The sequence below is a fragment of the Linepithema humile genome, chromosome 2 (genome assembly GCF_040581485.1).
Source record: "Linepithema humile isolate Giens D197 chromosome 2, Lhum_UNIL_v1.0, whole genome shotgun sequence".
In the NCBI taxonomy this organism is placed as follows: Eukaryota; Metazoa; Arthropoda; class Insecta; order Hymenoptera; family Formicidae; genus Linepithema; species Linepithema humile.
In genome coordinates, this window is record NC_090129.1 from 18,958,838 (window position 1) to 18,983,383 (window position 24,546).

The 24,546-nt window shown below is 38.6% G+C and overlaps 2 protein-coding genes across 3 annotated transcripts in view; both read right to left on the reverse strand.

Annotated features, from left to right (window-relative positions):
* Positions 1-160: 160 nt before the first annotated feature.
* Positions 161-2,851, reverse strand: LOC105679028 (venom acid phosphatase Acph-1). Its single transcript, XM_012378800.2, has 6 exons — positions 2,307-2,851; positions 2,112-2,216; positions 1,572-1,837; positions 892-1,172; positions 564-772; positions 161-462 (listed from the first exon to the last, which is right to left on the reverse strand). Exons 1-6 carry the CDS (start codon positions 2,502-2,504, stop codon positions 265-267), a joined length of 1,257 nt encoding a protein of 418 aa, XP_012234223.2. The 5' UTR covers positions 2,505-2,851; the 3' UTR covers positions 161-264.
* A 5,498-nt stretch (positions 2,852-8,349) lies between these two features.
* The window catches only part of LOC105679095 (lachesin), a 146,259-nt gene continuing 130,062 nt past the window's right edge, over positions 8,350-24,546 (reverse strand). The window contains exons 8-11 of one of the 2 annotated variants that reach the window (XM_012378895.2): positions 22,473-22,529; positions 22,197-22,280; positions 15,220-15,312; positions 8,350-12,506 (exon numbers count right to left, since the gene is read on the reverse strand). In XM_012378895.2, the coding sequence (XP_012234318.1) occupies positions 12,436-12,506; positions 15,220-15,312; positions 22,197-22,280; positions 22,473-22,529 (305 nt within the window). In that variant the 3' untranslated portion in view covers positions 8,350-12,435. Of the gene's footprint in view, positions 12,507-14,763; positions 15,110-15,219; positions 15,313-22,196; positions 22,281-22,472; positions 22,530-24,546 lie in introns of those variants that run through there. The other variant, XM_012378896.2, reaches the window with a different exon arrangement.

Consider the following 24,546-nt stretch of genomic DNA (forward strand, 5'->3'; position numbering starts at 1 on the left):
TCGCGTACCATTTAATTGGAAAGAAAGAATTTAATTTTTAATTAAAGCATTTAATTGGAAAGAAGAACGCTTCGTCGATTACGTCAGTCGAAAACGTCTCTAATTTTTTTAAGTATAAGTTTCTCCATTACTTCGAAATGAACTATTTTCGTTAATTGCATTTTTATTTTTTATTTTAGAAACAGAAATTAGTATAAATAATTTTGCAAAGTCATATAGAATTTAAAACAATGTTATAAAAATCTTGCGAGAACTATACATTTCTCAAGTCTTTAACAGTTCAGAAAGTACATACAATGTAGACTCATCTTCTTTCAAATTCAATGACAGGCTTATCAGATCTGCATCTGTTGCTACCAGCGTCGATGTTAAATTAAGAAATCTGTCGTACGGGCATAATAATGTGCAGCCCGGAATGGAGAGCGTTTCTAGTTTCGCCGGGATACCCCAATAATATAATACCTAGAGCAAGGAAAATAAGTATTATTCGTTAATTATTCCTCAATCAAGTGCTAAATATTACTCCTGTTATCATAGATAGGCGGACGAAATGAGATACTTACTTTGACAAAATACTTGCCCTTCCATTCACGCAATTCGAAAATAACGCTACTCGTATAACTTGGCAAAGTGTAAATCTCATTTTTTATATGCAGAGCCCGCAGTATCGCGACCACATTAGCGTCATGTCCGGAGAAGAGATTGATCTTTCGATTTGATGTTCCATTAATCACTTCATTCATGTCCTCGATTATTTTCCGTAATAATGTACCTGTAAAAATTCGTACGAATATATTATATATGTATGCGTAATATTTAGCGGTTCGTAATATAAATCCGTAATATTAATCACATATGATCGCAACATATATATTTTTCATTCGAACATGCCTCCACCAATTCTGATTAGCTCGTCATTGTAGGTGAATAGATTAGCAATTAGATATATCACTTCAACGAGTCGTTTGTTTGCATGTAAGGTACGCGCTGCTTTAGGTAACTCCAATTTCATAGATAATTGCACATTTATAGTGTGATGCACCATTCCAAGACGAAATATATCAGTAATATTATGTCCTGCATACACCGACACTTCTTTCATTAAATCACGATATTTTTCTGTTCTTTTTAATAGTTCTGTGTTTAACACTTTTTGGTAAGCTTCTTTATATCTATCAAAAAGAAAAAAAGACAAAATTTGCGTTAAAAAAGATCTATAAATTGCTGTAAGAAATAAATTAAATAATAATTAGAATTTATGGCAGGGCAATACACATATACATGTATATATATAAATAAACGCAGTTTTTTAAAACTGTAATTATTACTACAAAAACTCTTGTAATTGATAAAAATTTGAAAGTTCAAAAAAATTATTTTTATCTAAAATTAAATGCCACTGGATTGAGATAATTAATCTACGCTTTATCAACTACGTTAGTTTATATATTGTCTAGACATTGTTTTTGTTCTCTTAATTTGTCGCAATTAATACTAAAACAGAAATTATGCCATCCGAAATGTATGTACTACTTATCATTACTAACGTTAAAAAAGTAGAGATTGCTTACATAGGGAATAAATATGGCATCATTAGACCATCCTCGTGTGGAGAGACATATCTCACATTCGTCGGCTGCCAAAGCAGCGCATTATGCCATCTTTGCTGGTTATTGGGCGGGAAAAGTGCAGCGAGCACTAATTGTAGGCTCATCTTGCTTCTAACATAATGCGTGGAACGTGCGTAGATATGCGGTTGAAAGTACACAGAGCCGAGAAAATTGTCGTACAATTTTTTCAGTAGTAGTCCTAATTGATATGATCTTTCCTTACCAGCCTTGATAATAACATCATTAATAAAAATTAAAAAAAAAAGAAATTACAGTTTTTACGTAAAAACAAAGAATTGAAAAAATATCAATCTTTTCACTGTCATATATTTACATGTGTAATTCCATTTGACTTTAACATGAAAAGTATTATAAATAGCTAAAGACACGATACGCTTTAATTTTTTAAAATTATTGCAAATATATATGCGCTTTATCGTACGATCTTAGCAACAAGAGAATTAACACAATGTATGTTTTAACATATATGTCATATCTTACATTAGTTAATTCGCCGCGGCCAGTTGGATAAAACTTCTCATCTTTGTAGGGATCATTTGGATAAGTTTCTTTGTCCTCTGGTGTACGATCGCCGTGTCTGAATATCTAAAAATTTCGGCGTTTAATTAGTCTTGATTTTTTTCGAGATGTATATTTTTCAAAATATTTATTTTTAAATATATCGATTTTTTATACCGCGCTGACAAATCGTAATTTCATGTAATTGACTTTTGTTTCTGTAAAATTATCCTGGTCTTCATCTGGTATCGGATCTACTTGATATAACCCGGTATTGTCAGCATTGTCAGTCGAAAGTCCTGGCGGTATAAGTAAACCGGAATAAAATATTAATACGATGTTTAGGTAGTATTGAAGTTTCGTCATCCTGTACATTGCATGTAGTGAATCAAATCTAAATATTCCGTGGTAGAATACGTCTGCAACAAAAAAAAGATATTATAAATATTATTTTCCAATACGGATAAATCTTAATTATTTCATAATGTATCTCCACAGCAACTAATTATTTAAAAATAATTAAAGTTGACGAATAAGTTATTATGTTTTTAAATTATTAAAATGGTTAATGTTGAAATAAAATCATCGATGTCGATTATAATGCGCGCACTCACTTGCAATGCTAAATTTTTTATCACTGTTTCTTTTTAACGAAAAATGACCGAAAAGAGTATTTACATTTTTTCCAGCTATTCATTGTTTAACTATCTCAAAACAAGGTTAACATTCGACTAATTGTTTATGCAAAAATCGATTCTGAAGAAATCGGAATCGATAGATCCGACGCGAGATCTGAATAGTTGAAAAGATGTTCGGAAACGGTCAACGTCTTGCAATTTTATTAACATATAAACTCTTAAATAATTAATAAAATAGACGCACACAGAAAAGAGACGGTAAGAGAAAATTGCTTGAGAACATTTTCATCTGTATTCACGCGCAAACGATTTAAAAGATCCGCTTTCGAAATGAGATACGTACGATTTACATTCGAATAAACTGGAGCCAAGCGTCAGTACGCCTTGAAGAATGAGTTGGAAGAATTAGAACTGATAAGAGATTTAAAAATATTACTGTTACTCATAATTTCTTGATAAACCAAACGATTTTTTTGCGATACATATTTATAGTCAATCCACCTCTCTTGCTCAGGATTTTTCGACTGTGTGTGTATCTCTGCCATATGTTTGTGCTAGCATCTCTTTTCATCACGCCTCAATACGTCACACACACAGACATCACAAGGCCATCACAAAGTCATTTAAGCTTTGATAACTGATCTGCTTTATCGCTTTTTATACTAGCATTTACTCTTATCGTTAAAATCTTGTAACACAATTCTGTGTTATTTTGAATTCGATATAGTTACTCACGTGGTTCTGTTAGCTATATATTTGTAAATATACATATAGCTTATTTAAATATATATACATTTAAAACATACAATATATATTTACATAGTACATATATATATTTACTTATTTTTATCACGTTTGTAAGCGTGAATTTTAATGAAAGATCTTAAATCAATATATTGTAATCATATTTGTAGAACTTTTCTTTTATGTCATATGATAAGTTATTTATTTGCTAACTATACGTATGTGTATATCTCGTATGTGTAAGCGTACGTTATAAATGAAACTTGTATCAATATAGCAAGCCTTATTGCTCGTACAATTTGCAAAGGCATATGCCAAAAATATCATCACTTTTATCACGAGTCATTTCATATTAAATTGGAAAGAAAATATTTATTTTTCAATTTAAGAATTTAGGTGAAGAGTATTTTTGATTGTGCACGTCATTAATTACAGATGAGACACTTTTATATCAAGAGTAAGTATAATTGTATTGTTATTGTTCTCTAATTACAATTATTATATTTGTCATTATGTGCTCCTCTAAAATTAGTTTATGTGCCTTTGGTGTTTTCATTTCTAATATGCATTATACGGATATTCTTGAGCGACTGAAGTTAAAGAAAAAAATTTTTCTCTCGCGGTATTTGCGTCTCGCAGTGCGTACAATTCTGACAAATATTCGCTTAGACTTATATGCATATTGCATTTATATGCTTCAAATTACCGAACCGCATTTTTATTCACACTGCATTTTATTTGCTTCATTATACATTATTTGAATTTTTGCACGTTGAATTAGCACGTATATATATACATTATGCGTTACGATCTATTTCTTCCCGAGATACCCGAATGGAATAATGATGCAAGTAGCACAGCAAAGCTTTAAAAATTCACCGAGCTTGATTATATTATTGCTTCTCTTTGCTAGCATATATGAATACTGTTCCATGTGCATTCTTTCAAGAATTTTCCCATTTTCTCACTTCGTAGACAGGACCTGTATCACGTATACAAATAGTGGCTATCCCGGTATCGTAGCTCTGCAATTTTCCATTCCGTCTCGCGGATACGCTGGTTTTCACTCACTATGAAAGTCAAGTGCAACGTCAAATTAGAAGTAAAAAATTTCGGTTTGTCAATCTTCTCACACATGACGTATTATATATTTTCTATTAACGTTACAGTTTATGCAGGTTTTTTTGTAATTTTGCTCATCATATCTAAAACGTACAAATATCGTAATTAATTAATTTAATAATGAAAGAGCGAAGCATCTAACATTTTGCTTCTTATCGATCCTATTCGACGATAAAAACATCTCAAGATTGAAGTTGCGAAAAAGATTCCATAGTACTTGACTTATAAATCCATCAAATGAAACTTAGCTTCATATGAGCGAAGGTCAAGATTTTTCTAATCTATTTTATCTTTTAGAAACCATAAAATTTACGAGCGGATCATAAAATTTACGGAGTCATCCATCTTCCGGGACAATTGGAAGACAAGCCGCTCCGTGTTTTTGCGGTTGAGATCTACGTCGAGCGCGCGGATACTGTTTATTGTTAAGTAAGCAGCAACACGTCGGCGCGAATACATCACGCCAACGTCGCGTTACGGTGCGATACGAGGCGCCGGGACGCGCCGGGACACGACGACATGGATCGAAGGTAAGTAATTAAAATGGAATCCGACCGCATCGTAACCGCCCGCGGGGGCGGGAGGGTAGAGAACCCAGAAGTGACTACGACGTGCGTAGAACATCCCCCGGTCGAATGGAACTGCGATTACAATTCCAGAATGCTGCCGAACAGCTCGAAAACCCGTTATATCCGAGCGCGCGCGGGTCAACTGCCAGCACCGGGGGGCGGCTGGCCCCGTTTACTCCTCCACTTCTAACCGTTTCCTGGCATCGTCCCCTACCTTACTCCAATATCCACCGCACCACCCCCTCCCCCTGCCCCTTTTGCTCAATTCCTCACCCCGACCGGCTCTTTCTCTCTCCCTCCCACTCTCTTTCACTCACCCCGTCGTCAGCCACGGCACTGGAATTCGAATTGTAATTTCTAACCGCGCGACTACGCACGAGCCATTACCTTGCCGTTCGAAATTCGTAAACGGATTGCGGATTCCGGGACTTCGGCGCGGCTCGCACTAAGAATCCATCCCCGCTGAGGCTTCCGTGCCGAATATGCATGATACGTGCTGCCCGAAGAGCTCTTCGTTTGGCTCGCCTAGTGTCATATTTCGAGATGTATCGATACGGCATTCTCTCGTATTTGCATCATTGCCTTCGGAATATCGTGCATGAATCGCTCTCGAGTGTGAATCCACATTCTCGTTGATGATGCAACTATGTGCCACTTTTTTAATTTTCTCTAAAATACTTGTTGGGGAAACTGAGATTATTATTTTTTATTGTCGGTTTAAAAAATGAGTAATTGCTATCAAAATCACTCGTACAATAATTTTTTATGCTAACAAATTTAACATATTAGACTTTGTTCTGACTATTCTTTAACGTAGTGTTTTATGTTTAATTTTTAAGAAACCACTTTGCATTAGAAATCTGTTGTTTTATACAAAGCATACTTTTTTTTTATTTATAAGCAATATACCAACGCTGAACGGTGAAAAAATATTTTAATGTTTTATTCTTAAGCAATGCAGCATGATGGAAAATGTAATCTAAATTATTTTTATTACTTGTCATTTCTTTTTTATTTTCTGCACTACACATTTAAGAAAGCCGCCCCATAAGACATTCTTCTCCACTTAATAATGATTGCAACGTTATTAGAAATAGCTTGCCCGCTATTTCCGAGAATAAATGTAGACTAGCCGAATGTAATAGCGCCCTAACTTCTTCCGACGTCAATTATAAGAGAGTATATAAAACTTTCGGTCGTCCGCAGTAAAGATATTTTCTTTTCCTATTGCTGTAATCGAGATAACGAATCCTTGCTGAGGGAGCACGATTATATCGATATCATGTCATCATACGTAACTCTGCGCGTCGCATACCCTGCTTCTTCATCTTCTCCGGTCTTTTATTTGTTGACATTGATCACTTTTTAGAAGATTACTTTTATGCTTTCTTTATTCATCTGTAAAATTAATTAACAAGGCTAATAAATTTAAATTTAAAATTTTTTAATAATTTACTGAAGAAAATTGAACCTTTTTTTGAATTTTCAATCTTTTAAACAATATAATTAATTTGTGATTTATATTTAGTGAAAATTATTGCAAAATTCTTAGTATTCTTTCATTTAACAGACTTAAATTTTAATTGCTTCTGAAATTATACAGTCGCATATGGTTTTCTTGGCAAATTAAAATGTCGCGAATTAATTTATACTTACCCACTTTGTGATACGGCAAAGTACATTTTGGCGAGTCTCTCGAGAGGAAAAAAACACGTTGACAAAGCGGCCGAACGAAAGAGAAAAGACGATTGGAGGAAAGAGAAGTTCGAATGAATGGACGAAAATACCTGGCGAGACGGCTGCTCGCCATGGGTCGTAGCTATTATGAAGTAACGTAAAAGAGGCCAACGCAGGGAGCGAACCGAGGGTGAATTTAATTCATAATCCGCTGCGATGCCCATTTGCCAGCAACTCAGCTCATCAAGCTTTCAGGAAATCTTCTTTTTTCTTCGACCACGGAGAGCTCGCTCTCCGAAAATCTCATAAATTTTCGCAACTATATTTCGCTTCGCGAGCAACGTTGATTTTTTCTTCATCCAAATGTTAAGATATACATCTCTTGACAATTGCTAACAATCAGGCCAGTATTGTGATAAATAACGCATGAAACTTCTGCATTGCAAATTTATTCCGGAATAATATGATTGCACATTTTACACCGCCAAATAATGATAAATTAAAAAAAAATAACGCACAGCTCTGAATAAAGCGGACGGTAGTGTCGATGAAACACCACTAAATATTCGCCGTCATCTCGTCCCAATTCTCGGACGGAATAGCGTAGTTTTAATTAGCGACTGCGGGGCTTACGGGCTTATAAACTGATAGCGACTTGTCAGTGCGAAACGCCGTGTTACGCGCAACGGCTCGCAAGCCGCCTCCTCGGGCTGCACGTGGAATTAATCCTCCGGTTAGTATGCGACCGGCGAGTCACGGCTTGTTACAATGTTAGCGACAATAAGCGGCGAAATATTGTGTAAAGGTTGACATATTCCCAGCCGCGCTCTCGATCCCCGCTATAATGCGGTCCGCTATCTTCGCTATACCGACGTATCCGACGTTGTTGAACTTTCGTGCCGTCCTCGGCCGCCGCATAAACACACAGTCGACCCGATTTAATCCGTCGATGGTAGATAGCGTCTCACTTTGCGAATTCGTGCGGCCCCACCACGCGACCCAGATGTTACGAGCGCTCAGCACCTTTTCCTTCGGCGCCGACGTATTTAGCTTACCCTTGACAAACAGAATCGTGCATCGAGGGATGAAGTGTTTGCGGAGTTTCCTATAATCCCCAATGCGTTTCATCCCGCGGTGGACTTAAGCGTTTAATTAATACGAGTGAGTAAAACTAATAATAAACAGTTTATTAATTTAGCGATAGACGAATCAAATAATTTCATCACGACTGCCTTTTATTATCAATCAGAAATCAGAGGAAAATTGAATTTCAATCCCGTATTGCCCGCTGTGATTTGCCGTTTGTTTTTACTTTCTGACGATGCTCTTTTTATAATTGACTATAACTACTTGGTCAGATCAAGACATTTAGCCTTCTATATTTCTTCGTATTTACGAGAGACAATATTTTATTTATCAGAAAGGAATGAAAGATAGGGAAGGGGACATTGAATGAAAAGAAAAATGCGATTTTTAGAGTTCTTACGTAACCCTTGTTTTGTTACATACGCCGAGCAAATTCATAAGAATTTCTCGTTCTTTTTCTTCCAGTTTTCTTGTAAATAACAACATTCAACTCAACGACGCAAAGCATATTATAATAATATATTTTATATAACATATATATATATATTCAATATAGTCCCCCATAATTCGTATATTTATATTTATATATATATATATATATTTGTTTTTTTCATATATTTATAATTTGCGTTTATGTATACATATATACCTTCGCGTTTAATACGTCTTATCACGCACTTACAATACTTAAGACGGCGAATTTTTCACGTCGATTCGTACTTTACTTTGGGCTACGGTCAAAATATCTTTCGCTAAGATTTACCCTTCTGCGCGCTCCTCCATGTTTGCGGAGAAAACGACGGCGTACGAAAGAACCGAAAGGCGAAAACCGCGAAACGGAAACACGGATTAATAATAATGTCGGTGTACGCAACGCTATTACGCCGTACACTATTATCGCAGGCTGCGAAAGCTTACTCTACGTGTTACTCTTATCACTTGTATACTTGTATTTACAGAATTCGTCAGTGACGAGTCAACGTTCGAGCATCCTTAGACCGATAATTTGAATAATCCGCGCCAACCATTCTGCCTTAATTACTAAAGCACCCACAAATTTAACGAAGTCGTACGGCCAGGAATTTAAATAACTTTTGAAAATTATTTGATACCTTGAGTTCCGTCGCGCTAATTCGTAGGAAACTGCGTGTAATTCATGATCCCGGGGAATTTTTACGTTTTACACAAAAGGATTTTATTTTTAGACTAACAGTAGTTGATTAATGGCAGGAAAAAAGATACATCGCGGCTGCGATGTCGGAAAATGACAGAATTACGCATGGGTACACCCGAGAGTTCACTGTTGTTTTACATGTAATCATATTACACGCGTATATCACACACACACGTACATACACAGGTATTCGCTAGACGAATTCTACTTGAGTATGGGCAGAGATCGATTCTCAGGTAGGTGATATTTTTTTTTTTTTTTGAGATTGTAGGCACGGCCGAAGAGAGCGACTTGTTCTTTTATTTCGTCGCGCAGCTTTTTTATTAGATAAAATTATTTGAAATATTTAAGATTTTTTTAAAATCCTTATATTTCACAAAACACACGCGCTTATCATGTACTTTATTGATTGATTAAGAGCTCATCATAAAATCAAACTGTATATTAGTCTTTTAAGTGTCATCTAATTGGCCGTGTCTTTATGGTAAAAAAGATTTACCCTGCTTGTTTTTCGTATGAGTGTGCGAAAATCGCGTGACTATTATGAAATATTTATTTCACAGTCAGAGTTTTCTTCTGATTGTAGCAAGTCTCAATTATTGCTCTGAAACAAATGACATCACCTTTGTGTGCCAGATTATCTTAAATCAGTTCAATCGTATTTTAGGAAAGGATTGTCAAATATTCGTGTCTATTTCTCTCTCGCTCTCTCTCTCTCTCTCTCATTTACGTGATTACAAAAGCGACAAATAAAGCACAAATAATCACTAATTTGTGATTAGAAAATTGAACTTAATCCACTTTTTAAACTTTTCCACAATTTTACTTTACAGACTCTCGCTCTTTCTCTAAAATCATGTATGATAATATAATGTACCCATAAAAAATGACAATTTTTTAACGCAAAATGTTGGTTAATGTTGATGTGCACATACAAATTATTATGACGATAGTCGAGAGAAGTAATCATTAGTAGCGTTGATCAGATCGGGATTTGAATTTTGTTTAATAAGATTTACAGATTGCGCACCACCGCGACGACTGCAATGCTCCAAAAGCGCATGATCCCTTCATGTTAAATGCTTATGACTTTAAAGGTCGGAAGACTGCAAGGTAGTCTCGCGAATGATACGATTACAGACCTCATCAGGAGTAAGTCTGCGTAATCCCTAAGTCGACCCGTTCCCTTCTTTAATCCATAGCGGGCATTAACTCCTTTGCGCGCAGAGAGTGCAGGGGCTCTCGAACCTGTTGCTTTAAACAAGATGTACGCTGAATAATGGATATTCCTAAGTAGTTCGAAGTCCGCTTAAAACCGGCATGGCCGACAAGGTAGCTCCTCGCGACTGCCTACGAATAAATTCCAATTTGATCAATTAACTCGTAAATAAATTGATCTCGCGGGTGCAGCGATGTGAAATCGATTGAACTCAATATCTTCAGCAAATCTCATTTATTTAGCAATTAATTGCATTTTAAGATCATAAATAGATTACTAGCTTAAAAAAAAGCACTGTGCTGATTTAGAAACCCATTTATCTAAAGCACATGTCGACATTGTATTAATATGAGTCTTTCTTTGTCTGTTTATTCAAGGGGCTTAGCATCAATAAAACTAAAATAACAAGCAATAAAAGATAACTCGTAAAACGATAAATGTTTTAATGCTGGCGGCCTCAAACTACTCATATAAGTCATGTACAGTTATATAAGATTGTGACGTCAGAAGTGGAAATTGCAAATCGCACTTGAAAAAAAGTCAATTTCTCCGCCACCGTTCTTGCGCCCGATAAATGTAGATTGGTGAAGTATTGCTGAAAAGTCCCTTTTCGTTTGTCTAATTTATTTTGAGGTATAATTCGGGAAAAAAATTAATTTTTCATTTTCTCGATCGAACGTGGCAGTGAGTAATCGTGAGACTTAAGTAAAAAAGATCTATCTGTATAATGTGAAAAGAGAATTGCAGCGCTTTCAGAACACCGGCGCAATATCGTCGGACTGATTTGAAAACGCTCGCAACTAATAGTGTTCAACTCCTTGTTACGACGCATCTCCGTTTCATTCTCTGCCGCGAATTTTCCATTTTCTTTTTTCCCCCTCTGCCCGCGCGCTTCTTTTGACTACTTCTTCAAGCAAGAGCAGCTCCTCTGTGTCGAATCTGACGTTTTAATCTCAAGTATCCAGATGGGATCCATGATTTCGTATAAGGAGACGAGGATGGAGGGGGGGGGGGGAAGGGGAAAGAGGAAGAGAATCGGAGAATTTAGAATATACTCGGAAGAGAAAAGGTGTCTACGAAATAAAGAAGTGAAATCGATGCTGAAGATAATACACGTTCGCAATTCCATATTTCTCAATTTTTTCTTTTTAACATTTTTTTAATATATATTGAAAAAAAAAACGATGCAGATGCTTAAGGAGTACATGCAGATGAAACTGAGCCGAGTGATAACATATGTGGGTGGAATTTGATTTTGATATCGATAGAAAATGAATTTCTTGCTCGAAACGTGACAAACTTGTATATAATTTTTCTCGAGGCGCGTACCGTAATGAGGAATTTCCAAACGCAATTGTTTCCACACTGATAAAATCGAAAATCTTTAACCATTCATCGATCATCTTTAATGAAAAAGAAAGAACTATTAAAAACAATCTCTAAACTCGAAAATAGTGCAAGCAAGTTGGCTCGGTCAAACTTTAATCCAGTATTAAGCTCGAATGTGGTTTCGTTTTGATATTCCGGAATACCAGTTATCGCGCGACTAAAATTCTCCCGTAATGTAGTTAAAAAACGTAACGACTCACTCTCACACGTTCTAAATTGCACTCGCAGAGACGAGATCACTGGTATTGTTGTTGGCGTCATCGTAAACGGCGTTATACAATATATTACACTGAAAGCGATAGTCGTTGCACTTTGTTAATATCCCTTCTTCCTCGTTCTCGTTGCTCTCCCCACTTTTGCGCTGCGTACCTCATCCCTCGTCTGAGTCATCGCGCACGATTTCGGTGCGAAGGGGATCCGTGCTCCTTTAATTCTTGGCCACTCCTGGACTTTGTCGCTACACTAAACTTGGCACGCGTAAATTATTCTCCGTCATTTAATACGACGCTAACTACCCCGATCAGTCTTTGTGTCACTTGTGTAATTATGTGTATGCGTGTTGTGCGCGTGTGTACGTATGCAATTGTGTACGTGTCTGTTTGTGTCGTTTAAATTCTATTTTTTTTTTTTTTTAATTGAGTCCGTTATTTAAGGAAATCAACACCAACGATGAGGACTTGGGTTTTGCTTATCGAATTATCGTTACAGCCAGAGCGATTAGTAGTAGTGTCACGGTCGTCATCACGCCCGTCGCTGAATCTGAAATTAGACAAAGTTTCACTATTTAGGACAAAAAAGTACTGAAAAAACTTTCTATAGAAGTTTCAAATTATGTAGTATTAAAAATTCGTATAATTTGCTTAAAACTATTGATGCATGTTTATTTTGAAAACAAATTGCATACATTTAGATATTGAACATCACTAAAAAATCTTTGTACACGAATTATTATTTAGTTCGTTCGAAATAGCTCAATTTTTCAAAGTATTTTGAAAACCCCGTTTATTTTTTTGCAAGACACTAACGTCTCGTGAAAAAAAAGAAAAAAAAAAGAAAGCACGGAATATTCGCTGTCGTTGTCGTGAGACAACACGCGGATAAAAAAGAAGGGCTCTCTCACCATCGGTACTCTCGAGAGGTCAATGTACAATCAAGGACTTCCCGACGAGAATCTGTCGTTACCTCGTTGCAGGAAGGTTGCCATGAAAGAATCCCTCTTCCCTTCAAGAGGGATAGGAGGAGACGGAGACGGGGAGAATGAAAAGGGGAAGGTGCCGATGGCCGACGGACCAAGCGTAGCGGATACAGAAGGGCCGTGGGGCGGGGTGGGAGGAGGGGGGGGGGAGATAGACGAAGAAGGGAAAAAAAGAACGGGAAAAATGGGAAGTCAGTTATTCTTCCGGTTGGCTTGCATCGTACCGTTAGCTATTACTCGCTTGGAGAGAAATGTATTCTCCTGGCCTTTTCCTGGCCTCACTCATCTCTAATTACGAATCAGAAACAACCCGGTGGGCCGCCGGCCGGAGATCACTCTCTTTTCTCTCCCACGGCCTTTTCTTCGTCTTCCCGACTCTCATCCAAAGGCTCGCGCAAGGCAGTAACTTGCCTCGACTCCCCTTTCTTTTATCCGGTCCCTGGTGCTGCCCCGAGAGAATTCTTCGCTTCGCTACTTTTGTACGATCTTACCTACCTTCAATTCGCGATTTCTCACCCCAATCCACCCTCCCGGTCCCCTCCTTTCTCGTCATCTTCATTTTTACGAGAGGAATGTGCGTTATGTATTTATGATCGATATTTATATTTCATTATTGCGCGCGCCAAAGATGCGAAAATTGTAGATTGCGTCCCGGGTCTGACATTAGAAATTCAAATCAAGGTGTATAATTTCGACGGGACCGAGAAGGTCTGATCTATATTTATTCGATGTAATGGGAAAGCGATGTACGGCGCAATGTGTGCCGTATAATTTTTCGCACTCTAGTATCGGATATTGAACTCACCGCAATCGCGTCGGCATGAAACATAGCGTGGAGTCTCGAGGCGGGCTTTAAGAAACTGTAAGAAACTGAAGCTTCTCCCGCGTCGAACAGTCTTTGTTAGCGATTTGACGTTTGTTTCAAAGCAAGACGCGCTGTTTCCCCGAGTTTCACGGAGCGTTCGATATTTCTTGCACCGACGTTCTTCCCGGCGCAATGAAGCACTTACATACAGAAGCTTGCAACGCAGTTTCCCTCGTTACAATCCAACCCCGCGCTTTTTTCTATGCAAAATTACCTACTTCTCCGAGACTATCGCGATCGTCCCCGCGGAGAAAACGGATTTTCACACTACGCCATTATGCAAATTCCTTTTAAAAGTAACCGCGGTCGGGCGAGATATTGAGAGACGGTGATATAGAAGGAGAGCAGGGAGGAGGGGCGAGACAAGGATTGAATTACGGGAGAAGGGGGTGAAGACGGCTCGTGGGAGAAGGAGGAAAAAATGCGGGCGTAGAAAAGAATTATCCGATAATGCCGAAGGCTCGGCGGAATTATGAAAGGTGCTACACCTGGTCTGATCCCCAGAAATGCGGTGGACGCGGCCGCTTAAATGCCAACGGCGAAGCCGCGAAATGCCGGATAAACCGCACCTTCGGCGAGAAAACTCGTCGCGTTTTGTCTCTCACTGGGCGCTCTCTCTTTCTCTCTCTCTCTCTCTCGTTTGCTTCCACGAGGGCTATTCAGGCTGAATTTCAATGAAGTAACGGACGCCTGCTTATTGTCCAGCGTGTGTCCGATATTCGACGTACCACGTATTTCGCCTAATTGGCCGCATCGGGCGAATATATACGGCGTTACAGTAACAGGATATTTTTAAATACTGTATTTCATGGAATGTTGTTTTATTAACGATATCTGAAAGACGGATATTTTCTGAGAAAATAAATGTAATTAAATCGTGAACTATTTTATCTATCGGAAATATCTTTATGAAGAAAACGAGAACATTTATCTAAAAAGTAAAAAGACACTCTTCCTTCGACATATGCATTGTTCATATATTTTGATTATATTGTTCTTTCACAAGTAGGATTTACTCGCAGATACATGAGAGATCGCATATCTATTTGTCTTTATGCTACTAACTTTAATCGCTAAAGATACATGTTTACATCGGGGTTTAGTCCGTCTAAAGTGTTAGTTACTCCTGATTTATATTAATATTGTTAATAAATGTTTACTTTTTAAGTAACAAATAAAATATTATCATGCAAGAAAATAATTTTGGTAAAATATTATATCATTATGTAATAAAATTTTTTGGTCACGTTCAATTTTGCTTCTTACTCTGTATTACGGAATAATACGGATAATTTGTCACCACTGAAAAAAAGTAAAAACAAAAATTTGATCATTTTTTTAATTGAAAAAATAAAAGAAAAAACACAATGTATATGTTAAAGGGTTAAAGAGTGACTTTACGTCAAACTCACCTTTATCAGGAGGCCAGTTGGGATTTCTATCCGGTTTCGACTTGTGCTCCGATTTTCCGATGTTTTCGAGCTGGTTTGATGCGACCTTGTTACCTTGTGAGAGAAAAATGCAGAACGTGATTATGTAAAACAACTATAGAATATAATATGTATTAGCCTGTAGTTAATACAGTCCTTACGAACGAAATACAAGAATATTCCCGAGAAAGATGTCTTTCCGAGTTGAAAAGTTCACTCGCAAACTAACGACGATTTGTTTCTCGGATGTTATGGGAATGAATTTTCCGGATGTTATGGAAATGAATTAAAAATTGAATCTTTCGCTTCGAGATAGTGGCAAGCCACCGGGTGAGACAGAGGAGATGAGATCTGAGAGAGCAGAAGGAGCGAAAGGAGGACTGCGTGGTTCGCATAGTGGATCCACGGACAAAGGGACGTACAACGAGTGGCCCTCTCGACTGAAGATGTTTACGAGCCTGTTACGCATAAAGTGGGTGGCAAACGCGTTAACTAGTATGCAAACTCCGAGTAAACACAATTCCCTTATCCGCGCCAAGTAGATTCTATCCATGTCACGACACACACGCCTGTCGCAAGCCCGCCGGTTTGGATTACATTCTTGTAACGGCACGATGTTCGTGATGAGTATATTTTGATAAAATTACACAACCTCCTCATGTGTGGAGTTTATCGTGTTTTCACGTGCGCGTCTGCCAGGTGCAGGTTGCACACAAATAAACACAAACCAATCTTTTAAATTGTTTTTAAGTCGTATTGACAAATCGTATTTTTTTTACCTGTCAAAACTGTAGTACATTGTTTGTCGAAAAAATCACGCACCTCAAAGCAAAAGTTTGCGCATGCTATCATCACGAGGAAATAAAGAAAAATGATAACGATATCGCAGTAAAAATGACTTATTTACGAATTTGTGTCTTAAATGTTGCAGACTGATATTTTGCAAAGTCAATGTCGCGGAGCAGAAATTATTTTATCGAAGTGCATCGATTTTTTTTAGCAATAACACAGATTACGACAAGAGCGCAAAACAACTTTTTCGCTACTTGTCGCAAGATTCTCAAATCGTTGCAGGCTAGTATTTTACGATTTTTCCACGATAATCCATCTTTCACGTTCAGATATAAATCGTGTATTTCTCGTTATTTCTCGCTATTTATCGATTGGATATTAAAGCCGATTATTGTAAGATAACGCTCAACGATTCTTCTCCACGATTAAGTGCGCGTATAAGCAAGCGTGTACGCGTATCAAAGTCGGCCAAAGTCCCACTGACAGATGCAGGTGCGCTAACGGGAGGAACAGCAGACAGCAGAAGCCGCAAACCCGGCAACCTGCACTTACAGCTTAATTTTGGGGTACCTACGAAGCAAGGTGCTTGTGAATACCGCTTTGTGTCTTCGTTCGCTCGTGATTAGATTTGTAAGTTCACGGGCCCCAGGGCAGAGCAGTCAGTTTGGGCGAGGGGCGGAGGACCGCACCGAGAGACAGCACCGAGGAACACGATCTTGGCGCGATAGTCTATTTCGTGTAAGGTAATGGGCGATCATGACGGTGTACGCTTGCGCGTACCACAGGTCGCATGTATGCACGTCTCTGTATAATGCTAGGCTGATAGCACAGAGAGTAAGGTCGCCGCCGCCGCCGCCGCCGCTGCCGCTGCCTCGCCGGATACACCCTCGGACAACGAGGTGAGACACCGTTGTACGGCGGCGCAATGGATAGGCCAGACAGACGTATGCAAATCTCGACCAAACATTAGCAGTGACAGTGTGTATCATGCTCTATACGTATCGCGCCGCCCGCCCTGTGGACCAGTTCTATAGTTTCCTATACGCGAGAATCTCTATCGCGATGTGCGGCCGTTTCTGTAGCTATGCGTGGGCGACGACGTGTTTAGGGAGCTAGACATATAGCCGCTTCAACGCGGCGGCATGGACGCGTGTAAGCTCACGAGAGCGTAAGCTTCGTTATCTGTAATAGTTCAGGAGATTTCGTTCGTACGTATATAATAATAAGACGAGTGGGAGTTTATCACAATTGCATGCGGATCAATTTTTGAGAAAAAAAACTCAAGCTCGCTTTCGACGATCTGTAATCCGTGACACAATTCGGGACAGCAGCGCTCTGCTCATATTTTTATGTGCTGTTTAATGCGGAAGATATTTGAAAAATTAGAGTATACACGTGTACAAAATATGTATCGAACATGAAATTTGTATTTCTTCAAATGTTTTCTCTCGCGATAAAATTAAATTAGAGATGGAGATCTTAAATTCTATCGAATTATAAGATCATCTTCTCTCTGAAATGGGAATTAAATATTAATAAAATATTAATCAAATTTAAATGGTTAATTCGTATTAAAATTTTACATTATTGACTTTCCGTCGGATCCAAATTGAAATGTTTATTTGTATCATTAAATTAAATATTTATAAAAGTAAACTGAAAAATAAATAAAAATAAAAGTCTAATTATTTAGAACTAATCGATAGACTGTTAAACACCGGAAGCTATTTGACGTAAATTGTTGTTAGAAAATAGAATTTTCACGAGTTACAAAGATAAAGCCATTAAACGCTTTCAAAAGCTCTGACCTGAGGCAGAAAATCTGTATCGTACATAAAACTGCAATGGAACATTCATCGGTGTCATTGCAGTTACGTCCATCTGTGTCACTTCTCTTTTCAGAGCTTTGAGATATTTAAAATAAGTCAAACATGGATCGCGCAATTTATAATAACTTAATCTGTCAATATATCGATTTTAGTATCAGAAATAGTTTACTGTTCACGACATGTTTTATAGTGATATATAATGAGAATTTTGTACAATGAAAATTTAACTATAATTGCAATATTTCGATGAAATCAACGACATCGAAAATGTATTACCTAAAATAGCTTTTCACCTAAATTATATATAAAAAACGTGTTTCTCTTTTTCGAAGAGAAAAGAGCAAATGAAACAAATTCAAACTGTTACGATTTTATTTTTTGAGAAACAAAATTACATATTATATATAAATGAGTTTCTTCAAAAGCTCCGGAGCTTTGCAGTCGCAATATTTTTCATCGGCGCCGTTGATTTTATGTCTGGTGGCTCTGATGATGTTTCTATTTATTCGCGTACACGGCTTATGCGACAGGTCAGTGCAGTTCGCCGCCGTTTAACTATTTTCGCTGAGCTTGTAGATTTAGCTAGCGTTTTGCATTCCGTGAATATTAAACTGCTCGGTTCTTGTCTGTTTGCATTGGGATATCATGCAATGCCGTACGCAGACACGCGACCAAAGTCAATGCTACTTCCGTTCCAAGGATACAGGTGGCTGGCCAACTATTCCTCAAGAAAATTAACGGAGGTCTGAGGTCACACGCTGGGTTCTAAACTTATACGACCGTGTCATGCGGCGCGTAATATTGTCACGGCGTCACGAGCGCGTGTTACGCTTCTAATTAACGTGCCTCTACAATGTTGATCCACGCCATAAATAATTTTACCAAAACCGACGTGCACGCACTTTATATAAGTATAGCTTGATAAAGTGTCTTTATATTTTATATCTCTACAGTCGCGCGCGACACTTTTTCTTCACGATTGCGCTCGTTATATATATAAATACTTATTTTACACACGCTTTTAACTGATTTAAGAAAATAACTAATAAATTTATTACACGTCGCGCTTGTGATTTAATATTATAGCAACGTGCGCATGTTACCGAATATCATTTATGCGCTATTCCTTTGCTTTTGACGCTATAGGTATGCGCGCGCGTACAATAGAATAGGGAACATGTTAATCGTACGAAGGCACGCGGCTCTAAACCAATCGCTATATATACTCCCAGAATTACAGGCGGACAACGCTGCCCTGGGGAATTAAGCGACACCTAAGGGCATATGTGCCCCGTGAGATGTCGCGATATCGCGACAATACTTGCTCTGTTTCCCATCGGTGCCTCAAAGTGACTTATCGCCGTAGGCCGTGCACAGTCGCGCCGCTGCAAGTGGCCGTCGCGAGCAGCGCGACGCGAGCTGAAAGCAAACGGAAATAGACGGAAATGTTTGCGAAAGGCAATTGTACGAGGACTTAATGCGGGTGCGCATTAATCACAGAACTCGCGACGTCGCGCAATTATGCAAAATTCGCGCGGAAAGAAAGTTTTTGAAATATTGTTTAATCTTTCACGCGCATATTGATATAATAAAGGCATTCGCGTGGAAACTGTAAACATTTCCGCGCACGTGTTTATATTGTTTTAACTCTTGCGAGTGAACTCACTTTTCCGCGTGTTGCGCCGTACGCGAATAACATTTATACCGTCTTGTACGGAAAGTTAAGACGCACCGCTACGCGCTACGTTTAGGTATTCTCAACGACAGATTGTCGCGATTCACTACAAGCAAATAAGACCCTGTTTATGCTTGGATTTCCTTCACGCAGACGGTAACCCAAGCAAATCTTCTTGTTTAATCTTAAATGTACACTTGCGGCCTTGAATTTTCAACGATACAAATAACGAGGAGCAACGGCGCAAATAGAGGGCGACCACTGGATTGTTTAAAGAACGCATTACAAGAAGACCACGCAGCGCAGCAGTGGGACAAGGAACTGAAATAAATTATCCCGTGGGAAGGAAAAGGGGGGGGGGGGGGGGGGGGGAAAAAATTCCCTGCGAAATATAAGGGAAAGGGGAGGGAGAGAGAATTGTAACAAGCGTAGCGCGGATATAAAAGGAGACGTCGGAAGACTCTAAAAGGGAATAAGTCAAACAGATATGTTAAGGAAAGAAGATGACATAAAAATAAAGTGCTTAAGAATACAAAAGAAACGGAAGCAGACGCGGTTAAAAAGTAACTGGAATAAGGAGGAGAGAAAAAGAAACAAGAAACGGCGAAAGGCAAGAGGAGCGATTCTCAGGGCGGGATTGGTGAGGCGGAAGAGGAGGAGGTGGAGGAGGAGGGGGGTGGCGCGGGGGGGGGAGAGCAGACGAGGGAGAGAGCACGAAGAGAGCAAACATTAATGCCACCTTGCAGACCGCAGATGTTGCACCAATTACAAACCTCATCCTTCCTTCGCAGCCCGTCCTTTCCTTCCCACCCGGTCTCCGCAAATAGAGAAGGAGAGACAAGGAGGACATATGCCGTATTCAAACTTACCACATCCCGTCGCGTTCGCTGTTCCTCACCCCCGCCGCCCACTCCCGTTCTCTTTCGCCGCCTCATCTTTTCACTCTCTCCTTTCTACCCGCCGCTCCCTCCCCCGGGGCGATGACATTGGGTTATACGCGGTGAAAAGGAAGATGGGGAGAGGGGGGGGGGGAAAGAGACACGGTAGAACACGGAGACGGTGGTCCGACGAAACACGAATTTTCGATTAAATTTAACACAAGGCGCAAAAGGATGCTAGGGCGCTGCACGATGCTGTTTTAGGGCGATAGAGCAAAACGCGGGACAAAGAAAGAAATAAAGAGGCGGCGGGCGCGCGGGGAGAGGCGAGGATAAGGGACGGAGAGACAACGCGGACTACAGCGGCGGCTGATATTATTCTTGGGTCTTCCTCGCCGGAGCATTATTAGTTCCGGCGTGTTAGCATACATGAAATATTGATGTTACAGGGATCTCTTCTACTCCAGTCAACCCTGTTCCCAACTCCTTTCTCTTTCTACCTCGCCTCCGTCTATCCATCCGTTCATCCTTTTCGCTCCCTCGCGTAACCACCACTCATGTGTTCCTGTTACGAGCATCACTTCAGTTGCTTCCTCTTTGTTGCCCTTATGTTCATTCTTCTGTTCCTTTTCCTTCCCATTCGCGTTCTACCCTAAGCTTTTTTGACAGTAACCGCATGTTTTGATTTCCTAAGTAAACGTCGGAATCTCGAGCAGCGTGATATATCAAAGTCGAAATCTTTTCTTGTCGAAGCTCACAAGTCCCGGCTTAATTTAAGACCAATTTATTTCTTTTCTTAAGAACTATAAGTATACAAACATCTATAGTCGCGTGCACGGCAACACGTTACTTTGATGCAATTTATTGCGTAAATATAGCGAGATTTTTTCCGTATTTTCCGATAATTTTCATATAATAGCGAAAGAAGGATTTTTGTTTTCGACAGTCCGATTGTAGATTTTTTTTAGTAATTTCAGGAAACACTTTTGCTCTATCAGCTTTGAGCGGGCTGCTTATCCTTCTTCAAACCGCTCTTAAAGCCGCAATCGATTCCCGGGATTCCCCGTGGATCCCCTGGCTCTAGTTAACATCGAAGTTAATCGCCGGAGATTCAAAGTATGTTACTGGAAAACCCAGTTATGGGATCGCATTTGGTTATACGTGACGCTGGATTGAGTATGTAAATTCGGTAGCGAGTTGAAATTTTACTAGGCTATAGGATATACAGATTATAGTTGTATAAAACTTCTGAATCTCTCCGCTCTTCATATATTCACGAAGAATGTTTAATGATAACCATACCGCTGTAAATACATTACGGGAGTTAAGACAAATAAATTCGATTATTACATGCGCGAGATTCGCGCTTTAATATTCATTAACATCCATTAATATTCATCCGAAGCCCTTAAACTTGGAAAATATTCTATTTAATAGACTTCTCCTGTTACCACTTTCAATATTACATCGTCTCGAAATTCTCTTCTCCGTTTCGTTACTTCTGCCTTTTCTTTTAAACGTGTTTCGCGAAAAAGATGCGAGTGATTGATGCATTCTTCGAACACAGATCAAGATCGAGGAGAACGCTCGTATCTTTTTTCCAAATATATACTCTCAAGTGCTTCTTACTCATCATATATACTCGCGTGACAGCCGACGACTACGCTACGTTGAAATGCGAAATTGTAAGATCAATTTCAAATAATTCGCGAAATTGTAAAGATATACGTTGAGCATTATGTAAATATAAAAAAAGAAGAAAGATGCACCGCTCCGAGTGCTTACCTGACTTGGAATTCTTCTCATTATGAATTGTCAGCGAACTTGGATTTCCGTAAACAGAGTTATTCGTATCCATGAAATCCCAATCTGTGAAGGTAAACGCACGTTGGAAAATTAGATTCAAGCGACCGAGTATAATATCGATTGCAGTATATGGAACCATCAAATTTTACGACGCGAGTCGCGATCTTAATAGCGTGATACGGAGTGATTTATCAAGTCTGCCATGATTTATGCTTAACTATCGCGAATATGATAGAAATGTGCTTAAAATCTTACCTTTCTTGGAGATCTCCGTGGTAGATGGACTGGGACTGGTGCTTGGCGGCGCGGACTCTGCGACAAAACAAATTTTCATCTTTAATATAAATCTATATTAATGCATCCAAAAAAAATTAACTATAGAATTCTTCGGCAATATGTTTTTACATTCTTTCCAAAGTGCTTATATAAGAAAAATGAACTTTTTATTCATTTCCTTTACAATTTTCGTGAAAAAATTATTATTTTTAATGTTCTAAAAGAATTTTTTAAATCTTTTACTCTCAATTGCAATTCATAGCACTCGCTCATTTATTTTCTTATCGTTCTGTCTGGAATTTTCTTATCTAAACGATAATGTAGGATACGTATTACGTATCTATCGTTTCAATGTTTTATTTTGAAAACTTTGAAACTATGTTATAACAATTACAATCGTGAAATTAATATATAGAGTTAAACGTTGCGCTATTATGCATGAAGTATTTACATGCGATCAGGTAAAAGACTTTTGTCTTTCTAGATTAGGTAAATTTCACACTGTGCGCTGTTATGGATCGCGCCACCTGTTACTAACTTCTCCGGCGGAACGTATTAGCCGTCGTGGCGCCGGCCAAGCCGGCCAAACTCTACATCATATTTTACTCCGGTACGCGCACTACCGACATCCACACCTTCCTTCCTCACATGTAACTTATCTCGGGGTATATATCTCAATAATTATTCGTAATTTCACCATTTGTCCTCGGCAACCGCGTCATCGACCGTCATTTACTACTAAGTGCGTGGCTGTCCACGTGAACATATTTACTGCAGCGATCTTTGCTAAAAGTGGCAGAATACATAATTGTATGCAATAAAGAGAAAATAGAGTGACCAAAATACTGGTGCAATTAGCAGTCGCCGTTTTTTAACGTTTTACCGGAAGCCTATTAATATAGGCTATTGGTCGTGATAGGTAAAGTGTTAATAATTGCGCGAATTCATTAAAATTAATTCATATAGCTTTTGATGGTTTTATAATAATTATTATGCTTATTATTAAAAATATTGCGGTGCCGCGTTAAGTGCGTGCCATATTGCAAATATGCTGTCTAATTTTACCAATGCAAAATTTAGTTTAATTATTCAGTTATTTTTGTTATACTGATCCATTTTTATTTTTCACATCTCTTGTACACACTGCTATAAGTATTATTAAATTAATCGTCAATTTTTCATTAATGCAAATAAATTTTTGCACGATTGCACGGCAAAACAAACGTAGATTAAAAACTGTGCTAAAATATATTTGCGTCCGTTTAAATTCGAATGTGTACGCAAAAAAAGAAATATGCAAACAAAACGGAAGAATTAAAAATAAATTTTAGAAAAAACATATTCTTAATATCAATATAAACATTAGTTAAATTAAATATCGTGTTTATGGCATCGAATGGCCCATCTATTTTTTTGCAAAATTACAAGGAATAATCAAACAGCAGGCAAATTACTTTTGTTCATGCCGCGTCGTGAAAAAGACGATATCTATCGATTCAACAAGCTTTAATACAGACGTGAATGCACACGGCAAAACAGGTCATTGTTATTTGTCACAAGCGTCTGAGCGATTACCACCGGCAAGGTGGCGGAAAGGGTGCCTCTCCTCGCACGCGATGCACGCTGCGAAGGTGCGTTCTCTCTAAGGTAAATAGGATAGGATGACAAAGTATGCGCCTCAGCAGACGTGTTTACACACGCGAACGTAATGCAAATATGTAGCCGCCGTCTTTTCTGTAAGATAATACGTAAATGACTTTCAACCCGTTTTACTCGGCTGGGCGCGATGTTTGCCGCAAAAATTACAACAACGGCATGCCCATGCAACTTTATCTCGCGACATTTATCACCGTACATTACACACGCGCGGAAAGGTGTGCACATCAAGTAATATATCTTTTATCATAGAAAATCATAGAAGATGTGAAAGCGCACCGCGTTCATCATCACCGTCGTCGGTCGTGCGAGTTCTTTACGCACGAAAATCAATATATTTCGATATTCGAGCGAGAAAATTACGATTCTTGGGAATTATCATCATTCCTCGTCATGG